The sequence below is a fragment of the Gallus gallus genome, chromosome Z, assembly GCF_016699485.2.
Source record: "Gallus gallus isolate bGalGal1 chromosome Z, bGalGal1.mat.broiler.GRCg7b, whole genome shotgun sequence".
NCBI classification, from domain to species: domain Eukaryota; kingdom Metazoa; phylum Chordata; class Aves; order Galliformes; family Phasianidae; genus Gallus; species Gallus gallus.
Window position 1 is genome coordinate 58088173 of NC_052572.1, and position 19126 is coordinate 58107298.

General features: G+C 43.7%; 1 protein-coding gene across 6 annotated transcripts in view; it reads left to right on the forward strand.

The window, feature by feature from the left end:
* The window catches only part of ELL2 (elongation factor for RNA polymerase II 2), a 56422-nt gene that overhangs the window by 6887 nt on the left and 30409 nt on the right, over positions 1-19126 (forward strand). For all 6 annotated transcript variants that reach the window (XM_424711.7, XM_040655732.2, XM_015280540.4 and 3 more), the window contains one exon: positions 2939-2986. In XM_424711.7, coding sequence (XP_424711.2) covers positions 2939-2986 — 48 coding nt within the window. The remainder of the gene's footprint in view (positions 1-2938; positions 2987-19126) is intronic.

Consider the following 19126-nt stretch of genomic DNA (forward strand, 5'->3'; position numbering starts at 1 on the left):
CTTTAGGGTGGAAACAAGTTCAGGTTTGGTTTGCCAGGCATCACTCTGGGGAGCAGTTCCACTTCACATGTTCAGGAATTATCTTGAGATGTTAAAGCTTGGAGGTGACACGCAGGTTTTTCAGGATCGGAAACTCATGCTGAGGAGCTCCAGAAAGACCTCATTGGCCTGGGCTTGTGGCAAAAAATGTTAGCTTATGATTTTCCCTTAACATAGGTAAGGGCAAGTAAACTCCAGTATATAAAACTTGGAATTGACAGTTGCAATTGGTGCTTGAGTTGGATATAGTTGTGTTCTCTTGCTACTGTTGCTGTTCAGAGCTCTTGTGCAGCACATTCTGCCTCCCCTGTAAGAATTTGTGGATCTGCAGAAGGATGTATGGGGCAGGAGCTGCCCTCCTCTGTACTTGCTCTCAAGTGATCAAGGGGGAGGCTGTATCATTTGCATACACCTCCTGAGAGACCAGAAAAGCTGGGACTTTGTTTTGGGGTGAAACAAGAGGGCACCTGGTGAAACAGAAAAAGTAAGTTAAAGCAGGTAACACTATTCACCCTATAGATGGGTGGATCTTGCTGTCAGAGGAAGCTGGAGGCAGAGAATATCTGTGGGTTCACAAAAGGATTAGGCAAGTTCACAGACAGTGGATGTATAAACAGATCCAAAAGAGAACTAACAGGGGCTGTGCCCTCCAACACTGGTCAGTGTGAGGCGGTGTGAGGTGAATGGCTCAGGAAAGAGGCAAGGCACCTGTGCTCCCCACAGAGATACTGTGAACCGAAGGGAATCGGGGCTGGAGCAAGTGATGAATAGAAAAGCTATTTGTTCTGCTCCTGCAGCTGTGCACAGCCTAGGCCTGTTTTGGAGTGAAGGCCTGGCAGCAGCAGCAGGCCGGACTGCAGGGCTGTCTCCTTGGCTGCTCCCTGCCAGGGCGGTCTGGCTCTCCAGATAACGTGCCAGTGAGGACGCGAGGGCTCGGTGATACTCCGCTAAATTTAGATTCCTGGCGTTTTCTTGTGCTGAAGTAGGGCGGGCTGCTGTTCAGCCAGCACGCTTTGGCTGGATCAGAAACTAGCTGATGTCAGGTTCCGTCAGCCTGTGTAAGATGGTGACAGCTGCAGCGTTAGCCGGCATGATGGGTGCGTTGGGATGTCTGACTCAGCATGTGGTGGAGTGCTCTCCTAACTCACGTTGTGTGGAACAAAGTTCCCTTCTGGAAAGCTGACACCTCAGACGCAGGTTAGGATTTATATCTGCGTCAGGCTTCATATGTTTACCAAATTGCATTTTTAAACACTTCACTTGTAGGTGCTGGAAAAGCTGATAAAAATACGCTAGTAGTTTCAAACTTGGATGGCTTCTGCCACTTTCCAGCTTGAAGTTGAAAAGTCTGGAGTTTTTTAAGGGCTTATGGCTGTAAGTGTTGTGGGCTGCTATGAAACTGGAGGTGCAGTGTGAGCCTTCTATCATGAAAAATAAGCACATCCATTTTTAAAGACATGAGTTTGAAGTTTGGAGGCAGCCTGCAGGCCTGTTGCTGCTTGGGGTGTTGTGTGGCACCTCGCGATGTACCTTGCCACTTACCTCTGCTGGCTTTGGCACCCTCATGAGCAGATCCACTTCATCACCAATCCCAGAGTCAGGAGTTTGCTGCTGTATCAGTGTGATGAGTTTTACTTTGAAAACCCAGACAAATGCAAGGCATAGAGGAGCAAGCTGTGGCAGGAAGCAGCAGTGAGCAGGAGTTGCACCTAACTTACCTTTCCAGTCATTGTGTGCTATGTCATCTGCAGCTTTGTGCTCCTGAATGGCACCTCAATTTACAGTCTATAAAACCTTGCTTTTCTGGAGTAAAATCTGTACTAATAAGAATTTTATCCTTTGGTATGATTCTCAATGTAAATGTTGGCAGGAGACTGACTAACGCTCTCTGAAATCCTACAGACAAAGCCTAGTAAGTTATACCAGTCAGCACAGAGACCATATGTTATTCTGTCCTGCAGCGTAATTTCAGGATTCAGTAAAGCTGAGCACAGTATTGCTGCTAAATAGGATATTCTTATCAGCATGCTCCTGCTGACGGTGGTGTTTCGGTGTTATGCAGTGAGCTATGTCAAGGAGTAGATCTGACCAGAAGCCAGCGTGCGACAAAGAACAGTTGTTTCCAACTAGCAGGCTTCTTGGTCCCCTGCCCTAAAAACATCTGTAAGTCTTCATGGCTGTAATGTGAGCACAGAATTGGTGCAGGATGCTTCCATCTCTGTGATTCAGGAACAGGCTGCGCTTACTGCTGTGAAATTATAGAGTTAGAGGTGGCTCTTCTTGTTCTTGGCTCTCTTATGTATGTCTCTCAGTAGATCTCCTTGCTGCAGAAGTGAAGACCGTTTGGAGGAGTTTCATGTTTGCTTGGTTACAATGAATCTTTTCATTGGTAAAACTTACTCTAACTGATTAGTGGAACTGCCGAGTAGAAAAACACTCAAGTGCATGTAAAACTGTTATCGAGTAGGCTCTTCAGAAAATAAGCACCTCCCAAAACCTTGAGTGACCGGCCTGTGAAGGCAGAGTTTGGGAGTGGGGGAAAAGCAGTGCTCTTGGGACTCTTTTCAGTCGTTATGTAAGGGAGAGGAGTTTTTCTTCCTTTCAGTGACAGCAATACCAAGCATTAATTTTCTTGCCCATTCGCTCCCTGTAGAGCCCACGTATCCTCCTAATAAAACATCAGGTCTTGAACTCCTCAGCTCTGCATAGGGTACTGCTGGCAGGAGCCCTGGCCTTGCTTGCACGGCAGCTCTGCATCATAGTATGGCCTCTGGGAAGTAGGCTGGTTGTTGTAAATGAATCTACCACACGTGTTTAATTTGTGCAGCAAAATAACTTTTACCAGAGTATGGAGATTTGCAGTTTTGCTTACATTCTGATTGTTTTCTTTCTCTTGCAGGATCTTGTTCCTTCTCAACCTTCAATTCAGTTCCAAGGACGCCAAGGGGTAAGTTTTTTTTGTACTAATGTTATGTAGGAAAAGATATCCAGAAATTAGCTACTATCTCTTAAAAGAGAGAAGTCCTGTGGACATTTTCATGATGCATTCAACGCCATGTGTTTCATTATATTATTTAAGAGCATTATATATTTATTCAAAACATGGAAAATAGCCATGTTCCTGTGTACTTTTTTTTCCCCTGCTTTTATCAACTTCTAGCCTAAATCTGAAAGGAAATGTGAAAATCTATAAGTCACCAGCTAAGCAGTGTGTGTCTAATATTGTAAATCTGACTTGAAGTGGTTGTTCTCAAGGTGCAAAGCAAAAGTGTAGTTTTGGGAGATGGGCAGGTTCTTTTTTATACCATGGAGACTACTGATGATTTCTGAAGCTTTTTTGAAACTCTGATAAAATGAGATATTTCAAGCCTGATGATAAAGAAATTTAAGAAAAAGAAAAAAAAGTAAGGAAATATGGCCTTCTAAAGGCCACAAATCCAGCTAAACAATCAGCAAGTGCAAACTGGAGAACTGAAGCTGAACAGAAAATTAGCTGCAGGTTGCAGTAAGTCTTAGGTTTAATATTTGAACTTTATGAGGCTGTTAATTTTAATTCAGATCAGTTAACAGATCCAGTTTTCTATATATGCATGCAGTGCTTCTGCGGAGAAAGCAAGGAAGAGATGAGAGAAGGATGGACAGACTTAAGATGGTGAAAGGTAGTACTCTTGTCCAAAGTACTTGAAACTACAGTCCTGGTCCAGTGGGCTAGACTTGATGGGCTGAGAATCAGCATCAGTGTCAGGGATGTGGTCCTGCTGAAAGGGTCACCTTTCTTTTTTGTGGCTCACAGAGTCTGCCCAAATCATCAAATCACAGAATGATGTGGGTTGAAAGAGACCTTAAAGCTCATTTAGTTCCAACCCTCTGGGCAGGGACACCTTTCACAAGATCAGGTTGCCCAGGACTCTCATCCAACCTGGCGTTGAATGCCTCCAGGGATGGGACATCTACAGCATCTCTATGTTACCCAATCTAAATCTATCTTCTTTCAGTTTAAAGCCATTATCCTTGTCCTATCACTACACTCCATGGAGAAGAGTTCCTCTGCAGCTTTCTTGCAGGCCCCCTTTAGGTACTTACTAGAAGGCTGCCACAAGGTCTCTTCAGAACTTTCACATCTCCAGCTTAACAACTTCACTTCTTAGGACAGGTGCTTCCGCCCTGTGTTCGTCCCTGTGGCCTTCTCTGGACTCAGTCTAACAGCTCCACATCTTTCTTGTGGTGGGGTCCCTAGAGGCAAACTCAGCACTGCAGGCAGGGTCTTGGGAGAGTGGAGTAGAGGCGAACAATCAAATCCCTTGATTTGGTGTCCATACTGCTTTTGATACAGCCCATGATATGGTTGCCTTTCCAGGATGCAAGCACACCGTGCTGGCTCATGTCAAGCTTTTCATCAGGGAGTGCTCACAAGCAGGGAGGCAGTCAGGAGAATTGCATCATCATCCCCTTTTGGCACTTGCTGGCATTTTTCCTCTGTTCCTTTGTATGACCATATAACCACCCTTCAGAGTGCATTTTGTTCTTTTTCACAAAATCTGGAAAAAGTTATAGTTTTGCTTAGTTCAACATAAGTTATGGGATTATAAATAGTTAACCCAACTATTGGCATGAAGTTCTGAAAGTGATATATGGCAAAAGAAAAAATTGCTAGCACACTTGATCTACCTTGTATGCTCTTTCTCTGCAAAAGTTCATGTCCGTATTTATCCCACATTTTCAAGTAGCATTCTTAGAGGAGCGGCACGTGAGATTTCAGGTATTACCAGGCTGGAGGAGGCTTAGTTTCTCATCTGTAAATGTCTGTTTTTTTTCATTGTCATGCATTTGAACCCCTGTAATATCACTGTGTTATGCACAGATGTCCTAATCTACTAGGTCAGTGCAGCAGAGTGCTGTGGAAGCCCAGGGTGGTACTGGACACAAGAGAGAATGCTGGATTTTCTTGATTATAAAACTCAACAGTGAATTCTGGTCCCATACTCCATGGGGTGGAAACATCTGGTAGAACTTCACTACTTGTTGCAGAAGCAAAAATCTTCTATGGTACTTCTCAAATCTACCCATAGTTAGGTCAGTGAAAACCAAGGAACTTATTCCAGGACGTTTCTAGGTCCTAATTGTCTAACATAGGGATAATAGTTTAGGTTCATTAAGGTAGATGATGAGACTCCATTTTCTTTGTATTGCACTGCCATATTTTAAGTGTTTTCAGAATGCTTGGAGTTGTAGGCCAGGCTGCTGGGCTGCCATGAAAGGCCTTTCCATCCTGGGGTATGTTCTTGGTGTCTGTGGAACCAGGCAGCTACATAACTCTAGGACGCAATGCTGGATTGTCTTTAAAAGAAGCTGGACTTTTAAGTATTTCATCTCTAGTTACACATTCTACTCATCTTCCTCTATGGGTAGGGCTCAAGTAGAGAAATGAAAGGAACATGCTGGCTTGACTTGGTCTGGTGCCATGTTAGATTAAGTTGCTGAGAAGATGAAGCTTGAGACAAGAGCCTTAGGTTCGAAGAGACAAAGTAGGAACTTCTTTTCCATGTATATGTTCTAAAAAGGACGTAGGTATGGTGCCAGAGTGTTGCTGTGGCTACTTTACCCAGTAAATAAATGAAGAAGAACTGTCAAGCTTAGCTTTTCATCTGTTTTAGGACAAAGTTACCCTGAGGGCATCTGAAAAGCACTGGATATGTGTTGACAGTCTCAGAAGGTGCCATAGGAAGACTAGGGATGCAGTAAGATGGTGCACATTCAAAATGATAACAAAACATCTGTGCGTGCTGTGTTATTAGCCTCTAGATGCTTTTTGTGTGATAATCACTGAAACAGTATCGGTACAGTTTGTACAGCTAAGAACTCTGTCATTTCTGACTTGTTAAATAAATGCAAGTATTGAAATGAACACACCAGACTACAAATCAGTCCCTAATGGAGAGAACTTTCCACTGGGAACATTGACTTCTGAAGTATCTGGACCATAATGTGTGGTACCATCTGAAGAAGCTCGAGGGTGATGAGGAAAGGCAAGATGTGGGTCATTTAGATGGTAGAGATTAGCTTTTGGAAAATACCTTGTAATTAAAGATTTTGGCTTACATGTTCTCAGTCAGTGTAGAAGCTGTGGTGTTCTAGATACAATAAATAACTCTGAGGAATTTCAGTACTGCCAACTGACTTTTCACTGTAATGCACAGTGGGGATAAGTTTTAACAAACAGCTACAAATAAAACAAGCTGCTGTTTCTAGCTGTTTCAGTGTACAGTCCACATTAGCATTGAGTTCTAAGTAAGCATGCTTTCCTTGTGTGGTTTCACTCTTGTATTTTTTACTTTCTTTGCCATGTTGTGCACTGTGCTCATTCCTCTCTTAGGTAGAGACAAAATTTGTGGCAAATGCATTGTATCCAGACCTGACGGCTTGCCCAGTTTCTTGCTGTGGTGCATGTGCATTCAGCATGACTGGGCTTCAGCTACTATCTGCAGAGGGGTAGGCACAGTGATGCTTTTCTTCCTCTCAGCTTACAAAACAGGTCATCTGATTTGGGAAACTGAGCAGTACGTTGGAAATCTAGCAGTTGATTTGGCTGATAAGTAGACCAGCTGCTTATAACTAGATTAAATGCTTCATCTGCCTTGCAGAGTGAAATCATTTATTTTGAAAAACTCTGTCGTGTGACAATTTAAATGACTTTTGAGAAATTATGACTTCTTTGCCTAAAAATATCTAATTATGTTCATTCATATATCTCTTTCTAGACTAAATGATTTCATTTTTCTTTTGTCAAATGCTATGTTATTTTATGTTCATTACTGCCACTCTGATGGTTTCCAAATGACTTAAGGGAAATATCCTTGCTATGATATCAGTTAAATCACAGCACCTACTTCCACATAAATGCTGAAGTGCTGTTCAGCATTCTTGTCAAAACAATTAAAATCAGCACTATTGATCTTTGGGACATGATCACTGGTGGCTTGGTTTGTGGGTGGAGGAGTGCTGGCTCTGTTGAATACCAGTGGTGCGCCCAAGGGTGAGTTTTGCTCTCCTGGGGAGGATAGAAACCACTTCTGTAAATTTACCAAATGGTATCAGTTTTGGTTCAATTATCCATTACCATTTAAAATGAATCTTTTATACTCTTAGTATGTTGTGGCAATTATGGTTTATTCTTTGGCATAAAAACAGTCCTCTAAAAGCAATATGAAATGCCCGCTGTCTTACATGTTTTTGCAGTGCATCCTGTCAGCTTGGTGGTATTCTTTCTTGATCACTTTTTCTGTAACATAACCTTTGGCACTAGTTTGGGGACAGTAGTTACATGCCATGGTCTCTGACCCTACGTAAATCTTTGGTCTGCCCTTGAATGTAATTACTTCTTGTGCAAATCCTGTTACCTCCCTCCATGCTGTATGTCCACCTTGCCTGGACCAAGAAAACCCAAAATGTTGCATTTGTAAATACTTGTTACTGTGCTTTCCTGCAGAACTGGCTCCTCTTGTGCTGCTAGCCAGGAGCATTATCACTCTGGCAAGAAATGCACAGCTGTCTGAGTGGAGGAAGGGCTCTACTGCATCCTTGCCAACCGTACTGAAGGGCAGCAGAGCTTAAGTGTGCCATTTCTCTGTTGCACCAGCATGGCCCATGTGTAGCTCCACGTGTTGGAAAGGCTGTTTGCAGGCCTCATTTGAGCAGATCTGTTCAGCAGCAGATGGGTGTCACGCTCTGGTTGGGTGGCACTGAAAGGAGCACCATCCCTAAGTGCCAAGGCCTGGAAAGATGAACTGATCCATAAATGCAAACTTGAGGGACTGAAGATTTTTAGAGAAATGAGTGTTGGGAAGGAAGCAGGGAGGGGCTGAAACTAGATTTTTTTTTTTTTTCCCCTGTGGGTTACTTCATTTGTCTGCAGATCAATGTAATTAATAAAATGCATTTCAAGTGGATTTTTTGCAGTAAGGCACTTAAATTTGTTTGCAAGGCAGCCATGTGTAATGATACTACTTCAAATAGGCTGAGACATCGTAATTTCCCTTTAGAAAGGGGCACTGACCACTGACCTTCTGTAGTCTGGCTCTAATAAATGAGGAGGATGAGGTTTGGTCCTTGAAGAAAACAGCTTGTGGGAAAAAGGATTTGCAGATATTAAAATGAAAACAATGAAAGTCAGCGCGAAACAGTTCTTTTCCGTAAGAACAGGTTTTTGAGGCTTTGTTGTGGTAAAGCAGGTTTCTGGAACATTTGTCTCCTTGGAGGTGCCAGCTGGACACATACATTAATGCTATCTAATGATCAAAGTTTTAAGCTTGGAGCAAGGTACCTGAGCAAAAGCTGCTGTAGTCAAAAGCCAGATGATGCCATAGTAAAAATCATCCCTCGTGGCTTTTGTACAACTGGAAGTTCTATATAATCTGACAGAACACCCCTGCTAAGCCCTTCCCTGGCAGCAGTACATCACTGCCTGTGTTTGCCTCCTCACAGACAAAGCACTGACCTGGAAAAGCTGCAAGTAAACTTCAGCTGGGAAAGCAGCTGAGAAAATGGATTAACCCAAAAGGTCTGTCTTAGTAGGAACCTGACTCCTTGTTATGGTTTTATGATTTTTGTTATTGGTATTCCACATCATAACATCGTGCACTGGGAGTTAAAGAGTTAATGCTCCAGTTCTGGGCACCTGTTCGGAAGAGAAGAAGAACTATATACCTCAGGGGGCTTTGCATTCAGAGAGGAGATACAACCCCTGGCAAGGTCACCTGATGTCCCTTTTCTCCTTTGGCTCTTCTCCCTGCTTCTCAACCCAACTGTGCATCTCACCTCAGTGTTATGGTGAGGCCTTCAGTTCTCGGTCTCTTTTTCTCTCGTTATATTTGATCTATTAGCTTCAATTCTAATTATATGGTATTATAGTGTGTTATCTTGCATTCTGATACCATATTTAGTAAATTGGTTTGTTTCTCCTCAGATCGTTGCTGCTGTTTTTAATTATTTTGGGATTCTGTTTCCCCTTTCCGGAGGTGCAGATTTGCGAAATCCCTCCGCCCCGCCAGTCACAGAACGGGGCTGAACCAGCCCGTAAACTGCTGACATCTCTTGGTGGAGAATGCGGGCAAAAGCTGCTTTTTAGCTTTTAGAATGAATCTCTCTCTGCTCTCGGAGAGCTTTGTTAGGAAAGTTTATCTCTTTCAAAGGTGCTCACTCAAAACTTGACCTTGAAATTCCAGGCGGACTGCCAGTATGCTGGGATATTTGTAAACTTTGAGCACTGCTATTTTACTTCTGTAAAGAGAAAAAAAAAAGATTCCTTTTTCTCTCTTAGAGTTGTTTCCAGAGGGAGCTGCTAAGTCTACAGAACTTGTGGTTTTTAAACAGGCTCCCAGTCTCTCCCTTGAATCCTTTATGCAGTTTTTGAATGCTCACTCAATGATCATGATGATCATGCTGTCAGTCTCCCTGAATGTACTATTCATCATTTTACTTATTTCACTCAGTATCTGGATTTATAATATTCTGAGGAAGCCTTCCCCAGAACCAGAGAACACTGAGTGTTGGGGAGTATGGAGAGGCTTGGGAGAGACTTTAGAGAGATGGTCATCTTTGGTGTCATGGAACTTTACTCCTAAACACCTGAAAGATCCTGAGAGCTTAATCAGATATTTGAGACAGGGATGTTGCAGCTCAGGCAGATCTGAGGAGGCACAAATTATTTGAGGCCTGGCTAATTCTTATCAGGCCATATTCAATACTATCCCAGAGAGGGAGAGTTTCTGAAATTGAGAGAGTCTCTGTGCTGAAAGAGAGTGTCTCAGAGCTGAAAGGTAGAGTCTCAGGGAGACAGTGCAAAATGAGCAAGAGAGTCTGAAGCCGAAAAGGAAAGTTTCCAAGAGAGACTCCAAGCCAAGAGGGAAAATCTCCAGGCTGAGCAAGAGTCTCCAAGCTGAGAAGGACAGTCTCCTATCTGAGAGTCTCCAACCCGAGAGAAAAGACCTCCAATCTGAGCAGAACACTCTTTGGTCTAAGAGGGACACCCTCCAATCAGAGCAGGACTCCCTCCAATCTGAGAGAGATGCCCTCTGAATTGAGAGACTCCCTGCAATCCAAACTCGATAGTTTCCAGTCTCAACAGGACACCCTCGAGCCCGAATGGTAAGCCTTCCAACCTGAGACAGACTCCCTTCAATCCAAACTCAACAACCTTCACTTTCAACAACATATCCTCTAGTCTGAGTGAGATGGCCTCCGGTCCGAACGAGTTGCCCTCCAGTCCGAGAGGGACATCCTCAAGTCTGAACAGGATGTACTCCAAACTGAGTGAGATGCCTTCCAGCATGCTAGATTCAGTCTCCAAATTGAACTAAACAGAATTCAGGCTCATCAAGTTGTGCTCAAATCTGAACTTAATACACTCATAATTGAACGAGACAGACTCCAAGCCAAGCTGGAGAGTGAGAGCATTGGAACTGACCAACATGATCAACCACAGGAGGCACTAGGGTCAATGTCTGTTGCCTCTGTAAGAGGACAGAAAATGAAACAAATCCCAACTCACTTAGAACAGAAGAAAGAGGAGGAAGAGAAAGTAGAGGAAGCAGACACTGCAAGAGGAGAGGAGGAAAGAGGTCCAGAGGAGCACCTCTGAGATCCATGGGAAGCACCCCTGAGTCCAGGGAGGGGCCCTCAGTAAGATCATGGTCACCAACACCCAGGAGAGTAATGAGAAGTCCTGAAAGAGTAGGAGGTGAGCAAGACATCGTTACCATTACTGATTGATCTCTGAAAATGAATGAAATTCGAGGTCTGAGAAAAGTCTTTTCATGCCACCCAAATGAGCCTATTGTCACCTGGTTACTTCAATGTTGTGACAATGGGGCCAACAGTGTGTGGCTAGATAGTAGAGAAGCTCGCCAACCAGGTGGCATTACTAGGGACTCAGCCATTGACAGAGGTATTAGAACATGCCAGAATGGGTCCTTCACCCTCTGGAAGCAGATGCAGTTAGCCGTAAAAGAAAGATACCCCTTCAAAGACAATCTGATGCCTGAGTAAAAGAAGTGAACTGATATGGAAAAAGGCATCCATTATTTGAGAGAATACACTGTGGTGGAAATGTTACATAGCCCCACTTTGCTTCCTGACGAGCCAGACCAAGAGCATGATCCTGAGAGAGTCAGGTATACACCAAATATGTGGCATATGTTCACAAAGACTGCACCAGAAAGGTACGCCATTACATTTGCAGCAATGTATGGCGGAGGGGAAGGAAGACCATTTATAAATGAACTGAATAATAAAATTCAAGACTTTGAGTTACATTTAACGTCTCTACAAGCTTGTGGTTCATCCATTACAAAACTTGCTGAAAAACTGGACAGAATGGAGAGCAATCAAGAAGATATAATAGATTAACTGTTTACCATGCTTAATTCTGGTTGTTCCATGGTGGTATCAGATACATCCAGTGGGGACCAGGATTCCCAAAACAGCCTACTGGAGGGGCCGATCGAACTGGTTTCCTCCCAACCTGCATCATCCAGTGTCTCAGCTATTAAAAAAAGACGTCTTCCTCCTCAAGCAAGTGACAGCAGTAAGATCATGTCGCGTATGGCCTTGTGGCGTTACCTATGTGACCATGGAGAAGATATGAAGAAGTGGCATAAAAAACCCACTCCAGCACTTCAAGCATGGGTAAAAGAATTACAAGACAGATCAACCACCAAGGTGAACTTCTCCAAGAAGGTGATTGCTCCAGTTGCTGCAGGGACATAGCAATAGCTGTAAGAACGACAGAGGTAATAAACAGAAGGTCCCTGACCCCAGCCAAGGGAGGGAAAGGGATAATAGAGTGTATTGATTGGACTTTGTGGATTAGATGGCCTGGCACATCAGAACCACAGAAATATAAGACACTGGTGGACACTGGTGCACAGTGCACTCTAATGCCCTCGAGTTACCAAGGGAAAGAATCAATTTATATTCATGGGGTGACTGGGGGTTCCCAAGAGCTGATGATTTTGGAGGCTGGAATAAGCCTCACTGGTAAAGACTGGCATAAACATCCTATTGTGACTGGCCCAGGGGCTACCTGTATACTTGGTGTTGATTACCTCAGAAGGGGATATTCCAAAGATCCTAAAGGGTATTGATGGGCCTTTGGAATAGCTGCTGCGGACACAGCAGGTATTAAGCAGCTTTCTGTTTCGCCTGGCCTATCAGAAGATCTGTGTGTTGTGGGGTTGCTACAAGTGAAAGAGCAACAGGTACTGATTGCTACAAAAACAGTGCACTGATGGCAGTACTGTACCAACAGGAATTCCTTGCTCCCTATTCATAAGTTGATTCGTTAACTAGAGAGTCAGGGAATGATCAGCAAAACTCACTCACCTTTTAACAGCCCCCTATGGCCAGTACGTAAAGCCAGTGGAGAGTGAAGGCTGATGGTAGACTACCATGGCCTGAATGAAGTCACACGCCCACTGAGTGCTGCTGTGCTGGACATGTTAGAACTCCAGAACGAACTGGAGTCAGAAGCAGCCAAATGGTATGCCACCATTCACACTGCTAATGCCTTCTTTTCCATTCCTTTGGCCACAGAATGTAGGGCACAGTTTGCTTTCACCTGGAGGGGTGTTCAGTATACATGGAACTGTTTGCCCCACAGGTGGAAACACAACCCGACCATTTGCCATGCGTTGATCTAAGCTGCACTGGAACAGGGCAGTGCTTCTGAGCACTTAGAGTACATTGATGACATTATTGTATGGGGCAGCACAGCAGGGGAAGTTTTTGAGAAAGGAGAGCAAATAATCCAGATCCTTATGCATGCTGGTTTCGCTATTGAGCGAAGCAAGGTGAAAGGACCTGCACAAGAAATTCAGTTCCTAGGTGTAAAGTGGCAAGATGGACGTCGTCACATCCCGACGGATGTGAACAACAAAATCACTGCTATGTCTCTGCCCACTAATAAGAAAGAGACTCAATCATTTCTGGGTGTAGTGGGCTTTTGGAGAACGCATGTTTCAAACTACAATCTCATTGTAAGCCCCCCCGGTCATAGGGGTGACATGGAAGAAGTATAATTTTGCGTGGGAGCCTGAGCAGCAGCAGGTATTTGAGCAGATTAAGCGGGAGATAGCCTGTGCGGTGGCCCTGGGGCCAGTACGGACGGAACAGGATGTTAAGAACATCCTCTACACTGCTGCTGGAGAGAAAGGTCCCACATGGAGTCTGTGGCAAAGAGCCTCAGGAGAGACCCAAGGCCAACCCCTGGGATTCTGGAGTCGAGTGTACGGGGGGCCTGAAGAGTGCTACGCTCCAATTGAGAAGGAGATATTAGCCGCGTATGAGGGGGTTCGGGCTGTTTTTGAAGTAGTCGGTTCTGAGGCACAGCTCCTCCTGGCACCTCGACTGCCAGTGCTGAACTGGATGTTCAAGAGAAAGGTTCCCTCCACCCATCATGTTACTGATGCCACTTGAGGTAAATGGACTGTGTTGATTACACAGTGAGCTCAGACGGGGAACCTCAGTTGGACAGGAATCCTAGAGGTGATCATGGACTGGCCTGAAGGTAAGAAGTTTGGATCACCAGCAGAAGAGGTACTGCATGCTAAAGAGGCCCCATCATACAATGAACTACCAGAAAATGAAAAGAAATCTGCCCTGTTCACAGATGGATCATGTCATATTGTAGGGAAGCATCGCAGATGGAAAGCTGCTGTGTGGAGTCCCACACGACAAGTTGCAGAGGCCACCAAAGATTAAGGAGAATGAAGCCAATTTGCAGAGGTAAAGGCTGTCCAGCTGGCCTTAGAGGTTGCTGAACGGGAGAGGTGGCCAATGCCTTATCTTTACCCTGACTCATGGATGGTGGCAAATGCCTTATGGGGATGGTTACAGCAATGGGAACAAAACAAATGGCAAAGAAGGGGTAAACCTATTTGGGCTGCTGAACTGTGGAAAGACATTGCTGCCTGAATAAAGAATATGGTTGTAAAGGTGCATCATGTAGATGCTCATGTGTCCAAGAGTTGGGCTACTGAAGAACAACAACCATCAGGTAAGCCAAGCTGCCAGAGTTAAGTTGGCTCAAACAGACTTGGACTGGCAACACAAGAGTGAATTATTTCTAGCTCGGTGGGCCCATGAAACCTTGGTCCATCAAGGATGGGCTGCAACATATAAGTGGGCTAGAGACCAAGGGTGGACTTAACTATGGACGCTATTGCACAGGTTATTCATGACTGTGACACATGTGCCATAATTAAACAAGCCAAAAGGAAGAAGCCTCTCTGGGGGGAAGGGCGATGGCAGAAGTATAAATCTGGGGAGGCTTGGCAGGTTGATTATATCACTTTGCCACAAACTCGCAGTGGTAAATGTTGTATGCTTACCATGGTGGAGGCAATCACTGGGTGGCTTGAAACATATGCGGTACCCCATGGTACTGTCCGAAACACCATATTAGGTCTGGAGAAACAAGTTCTATGGTGGCACGGCACTCCAGAAAGAATTGAGTTAGATAATGGGGCTCATTTAAAAAATTCTCTTATAAACACTTGGGCTCAAGATCATGGCATTGAGTGGATTTATCACATACCCTATCATGCACCAGCCTCTGGTAAGATCGAACAATACAATGGGTTGTTAAACACCATGTTGAAAGCAATGGGTGGTAGAACATTTAGGCACTGGGAGAAGCATTTGGCGGAAGCCACCTGGTTTGTCAACACTCGAAGATCCATCACTTGCAATGGTCCTGCCAGCTCCCTACATACTGTCAAGGGAGATAAGGTCCCTGTAGTACATGTAAAGAACATGTTAGGAAAAGTGGTTTGAGTCTTTCAAGATTCTGGGAAAGGCAAACCTCTTCATGGGACTGTTTTTGCCCAGGGACGTGGGTCCACTTGGTGGGTGATGCAGAAAAATGGGGATGTGTTCCACCTGGGAATTTGATGTTGGGGGAGTACAGTCAGTAATTCCATGTGTGTGTGTATATATATATATATATGGGTTTGTGTGTGTGCGTGTTTAATGCTTGTTAATTATTGTTTTTTGTTTGTATATATTAAGCATGATGTAGTGATGTGGAATAATGGGTGGAATGTTATGGTTTTATGATTTTTGGTTACTGGTACTCCACATCATAACAGTGCACTGGGAGTTAAAGAGTTAATGCTCCAGTTCTGGGCACCTATCCAGAAGAGAAGTAGAACTACATACCCCGGGGTGCTTTGCATTCAGAGAGGAGATACAACCCCTGGCAAGTCACCTGATGTCCCTTTTCTCCTTCGGCTCTCCTCCCTGCTGCTCAACCCAACTGTGCATCTCACCTCAGTGTTATGGTGAGGCCTTCAGTTCTCGGTCTCTTTTTCTCTCATTATATTTGATTTATTAGCTTCAATTCTAATTATATGGTATTATAGTGTGTTATCTTGCATTCTGATACCATATTTAGTAAATTAGTTTGTTTCTCCTCAGATCGTTGCCGCTATTTTTAACTATTTGGGATCTCCTGTTTCCCCTTTCTGGAGGTGTGGATTCACGAATCCCTCCGCCCCGCCAGTCACAGAACGGGGCCAAACCAGCCCGTAAACCATTGACACTTCTGAGGCTCTGCCATGTCACTCACTCAGTAATTTCTGACCAAGTGGTGGATCTGGGAGAGGCTCACGGATGATCTGAGTGTTGGTGTGAAGACCTGTACAGGACAGGGAGCAGGTCTGAGTCCAGACCTGTGGGCTTCCAGACATCACCTGTAGCAGTAATGACTAGTGGGAGCAGGGCTGGTTAGAGGGGTCAGGTGGGGGTAATTCTGAGAAGGAAAAGGGGGGATGTACATGTATGTGCTGAGCAGAGGCACCCAAAAATATAGCACTGTGAATGCCCGCAATGTGTGTGACATCTTGCTGGCTGTAGGAAAACAAGAGGAGAGAGTGGGTAGATGTATTCAGAAGCAAATGAGACGAAATGACTCAGGCTTGAAAAGCATAATATGCCTGTCCTGATTTGAGGGCACCATAGAAGTGCGTGGCATTGTCAGGAATGATGCAAAAGGCTGATATTAAGTAAAACTATAAGCGAAAAAATCTCCACTTTGAAAGGAGAGAGCCTGCTCAGGATTGTTGAGAGAAAATTTTGAAAACTGCTATTAAAAGAAAAGAACCAATGAGGATGATATGTCAGAGTGGGAAAGAGTAACAATAGATCCAGAAATCCACGATGAAGAGATTAAAGTCAAGGGTATGAGTTGTTCTAGTAGATGTCCTCTATTACTAACCCCATTGAATGGGGAAAAGTTGCAAACCAATTTAAGTACAGAGATTTTAAGATAATGTTTTAAAGTAGGCTGCAGAGGGTCAGGTGTTCTTAGCGCTGGTGTCAAGCACTTCAAGCTGGTAAGTGATTACAGTGAGACCAGACTGGGGCACACATGCCTTTCTGAGCACACAATAGAGCAGTGTGGAAAAGCACGAGGTTCTGCAGGTGTGGGCTTTGTCTTGCAGCAGTGGACTGGGAGAAAGGAGCATGCCCACTGTGTGCCACACAGTGCTGTTGTGATGATAGGTCATGCAGACAATTGCTTTGAGATTATCAGATTTGGTTTTGAATTGTGACTTTTGTCACTTGGATATGGAAGATTATTTTCACTTTGAAAGACTGGAAAGTACTCTTTACCTCCTTTTTTTTTTTTCTTTCTTTCTTTTTTTGTTTTGTTTCCAAACAGCAGAAAGCTTTACCACTTTGTCCTAAAGTCTCAATCTTCAAAAGTGTAGAAATTTTAAAACTAAACAGAATGTCTGTTCTCCCATTTGTCATCTACAACTTGTGCTGTAAGTGTGAGGTTTTTTTTTTTGTTTGTTTTCTTCACAACATTGTACTAGCTCAGTTCTTACTGGGATTTCTTTTAGCCATATCCAAGCTGGTACCTTGATAGCTCGTACTGTACTGTTGAAGATAAATAGGTTCAGTATCTTCACTGTTCTATGCTCTGCTGTATTTGTGGGCACTTCTATTGTCCACTGATGTGCCAGTGGTTTTCTGTTGTACCTAGTGATGCTATAGGAAAAGAAGGCCTGTCTGCAGGACTGGTACAGGTGTGATACCAGGGTTATCCCAAGGGAAGTAGGAGGAATGTGTGGTGGTGGAGCTGTGCTTCTTGATGGCAGCCACTTGTTTGGCAGGCTTCACTGCATTGTAAGAGCTCGCTGTATGTTGTTAAATGGACATAAGTGGTATTAAGATTCTTTCCTTATATTCCTGTCCTAAAAGATAATAACAATGCTGGAGATTCAGGCACTGGTAACAATTATTTTTTAAGAGTTCTTTTTTTGCTTTTGGCAACACAGCCAAGACAGCTGATGTGTTCAGGGGTGGTGCAATGACGCCTGCAACTTGTCTGTGCTATAGTACTTGAAAGCAGTAGATCCCTTATCCAATCATTCACTGAACAGCTCATCTGAATAATCTGCCAGGTAGAGAAGATTCTGGGGTTAATTAAATTTGTGTCTCTGAACTGTGTGCAACCATAGATGAAATCATTTTCTTTATGTAAATGGGGACAGAAGGAGCAAATTTCCTCTAGCTGCCCTCAATTAAGAATGATCAGCTCAGCCACACTCCTGTCTTTTCAGCGTGGATCTAGAAAATAGAGACTTCTGCGCCTCCGTTAGAGTAGAGGGATGTGTTTGACATTGATACTAAGACTTCCTGTGCACTTCTGTTAAAGTAGTGCAAATTCTGTAAGTTAAACAAGCAATTATGTCGTTGACAGCATGGTAATAGCTCATCTATGGTGGCTCCTGACCTTTTTTTTATTTTTATTTTTTCACATGCCACCTTTCACAAGGGCTGTTAATCATTGCATTCACTAAACACTTTAAACAAAAACTTTATTTCCTTTAACCATGAATGATGAGGGTGATGACACAGATGATATAGTGATGTAAGAAAACAGCTCTGAAGTAAAACAGAGAGGAAGTATGAGAAATGCAAGAGTTTGAAACAAACAGCTGATCACTGGAGAGCAGAACCTGATGAGAAAACTAAGTATTCATCTCCCTCCACGAGCTGCATCTTAGCTTTTTGTTTTCCTTCAGTGTTTGCAGTCTCCTTATGCTGTCTACTGACTCCCATGCAGGAGAAGCAAGAGATGGGTGATACCTACAGCGTCACAGAGATACTAGGAATTTTAGGCATGAATAGTTGTTAGATACTATGAGGAATATTAAATGTATTCCAGCCAAGGATAAATGTGTTTGGCTGTGTGAAGTGGGCATCTGTGAGAACTAAAAATGCTGCTCTGTCTTCTCTTCATGTGCTGGTATGTATTCTAGAAAGAGTATGGGCTACAGACGTAGGAACTCATACCAGTTTGTTAACATGCTTCAAAGTGGGACAAGGGCAGAGGGGGGAGATGCATGGCTCGTTTCACTAGAATGGTGCCTACACTAGAGGGAAAAGTTGTTTTGAATGATGTTCATATACAGCTGTTTTCAAAGTGACCTTGTTTCTGTGCCTTGACACAACTTGAGCACTTTTTTTTAGTTAAGGTGTGCCTACATGCAACTTCTCTTCAGGGCTTTCTCATTTTCTTTCACTGCTCTATCTGGTAGTCTGCTGCTAAGGATAAAGTAGGCCTAATGGAGGAGGGCAGCAAGGGCTTCTCTTTTTCTAGGGGAAAAGCACAGAGCAGCTATTAATAATGAATTGTACCAAGCTGAGTGTTTGTAGTTCAGAAAGACCCTTCCTTATTGTTGGGAAATACAGCAAATTTCAAAGTACTGCAAGTCACCTGCTGTAGAATCACAGAATGGCTTGGGTTGGAAGGGACCTTAAAACCCTTTCAGTTCCAAGGCCTTGCTTTTGGCAGTGCTACTGCTCACTAGATCAACTGGGATGCCCTTTATGTGTGGAAGGCTAAAAACAAAGCAGCTGTTCTGAGACAAAAGCACTGACAGCTGGCTTGTGGTGCTGCTTCCTGATACAAATTAAAATTTATTTTCTATTATAGATTTATGCATTTGCAACATGTACTTTACTAATAAAGATTGCTTGGACTTCTTCAGACAGTATAGCTCAAATAGGCAAAACAAAC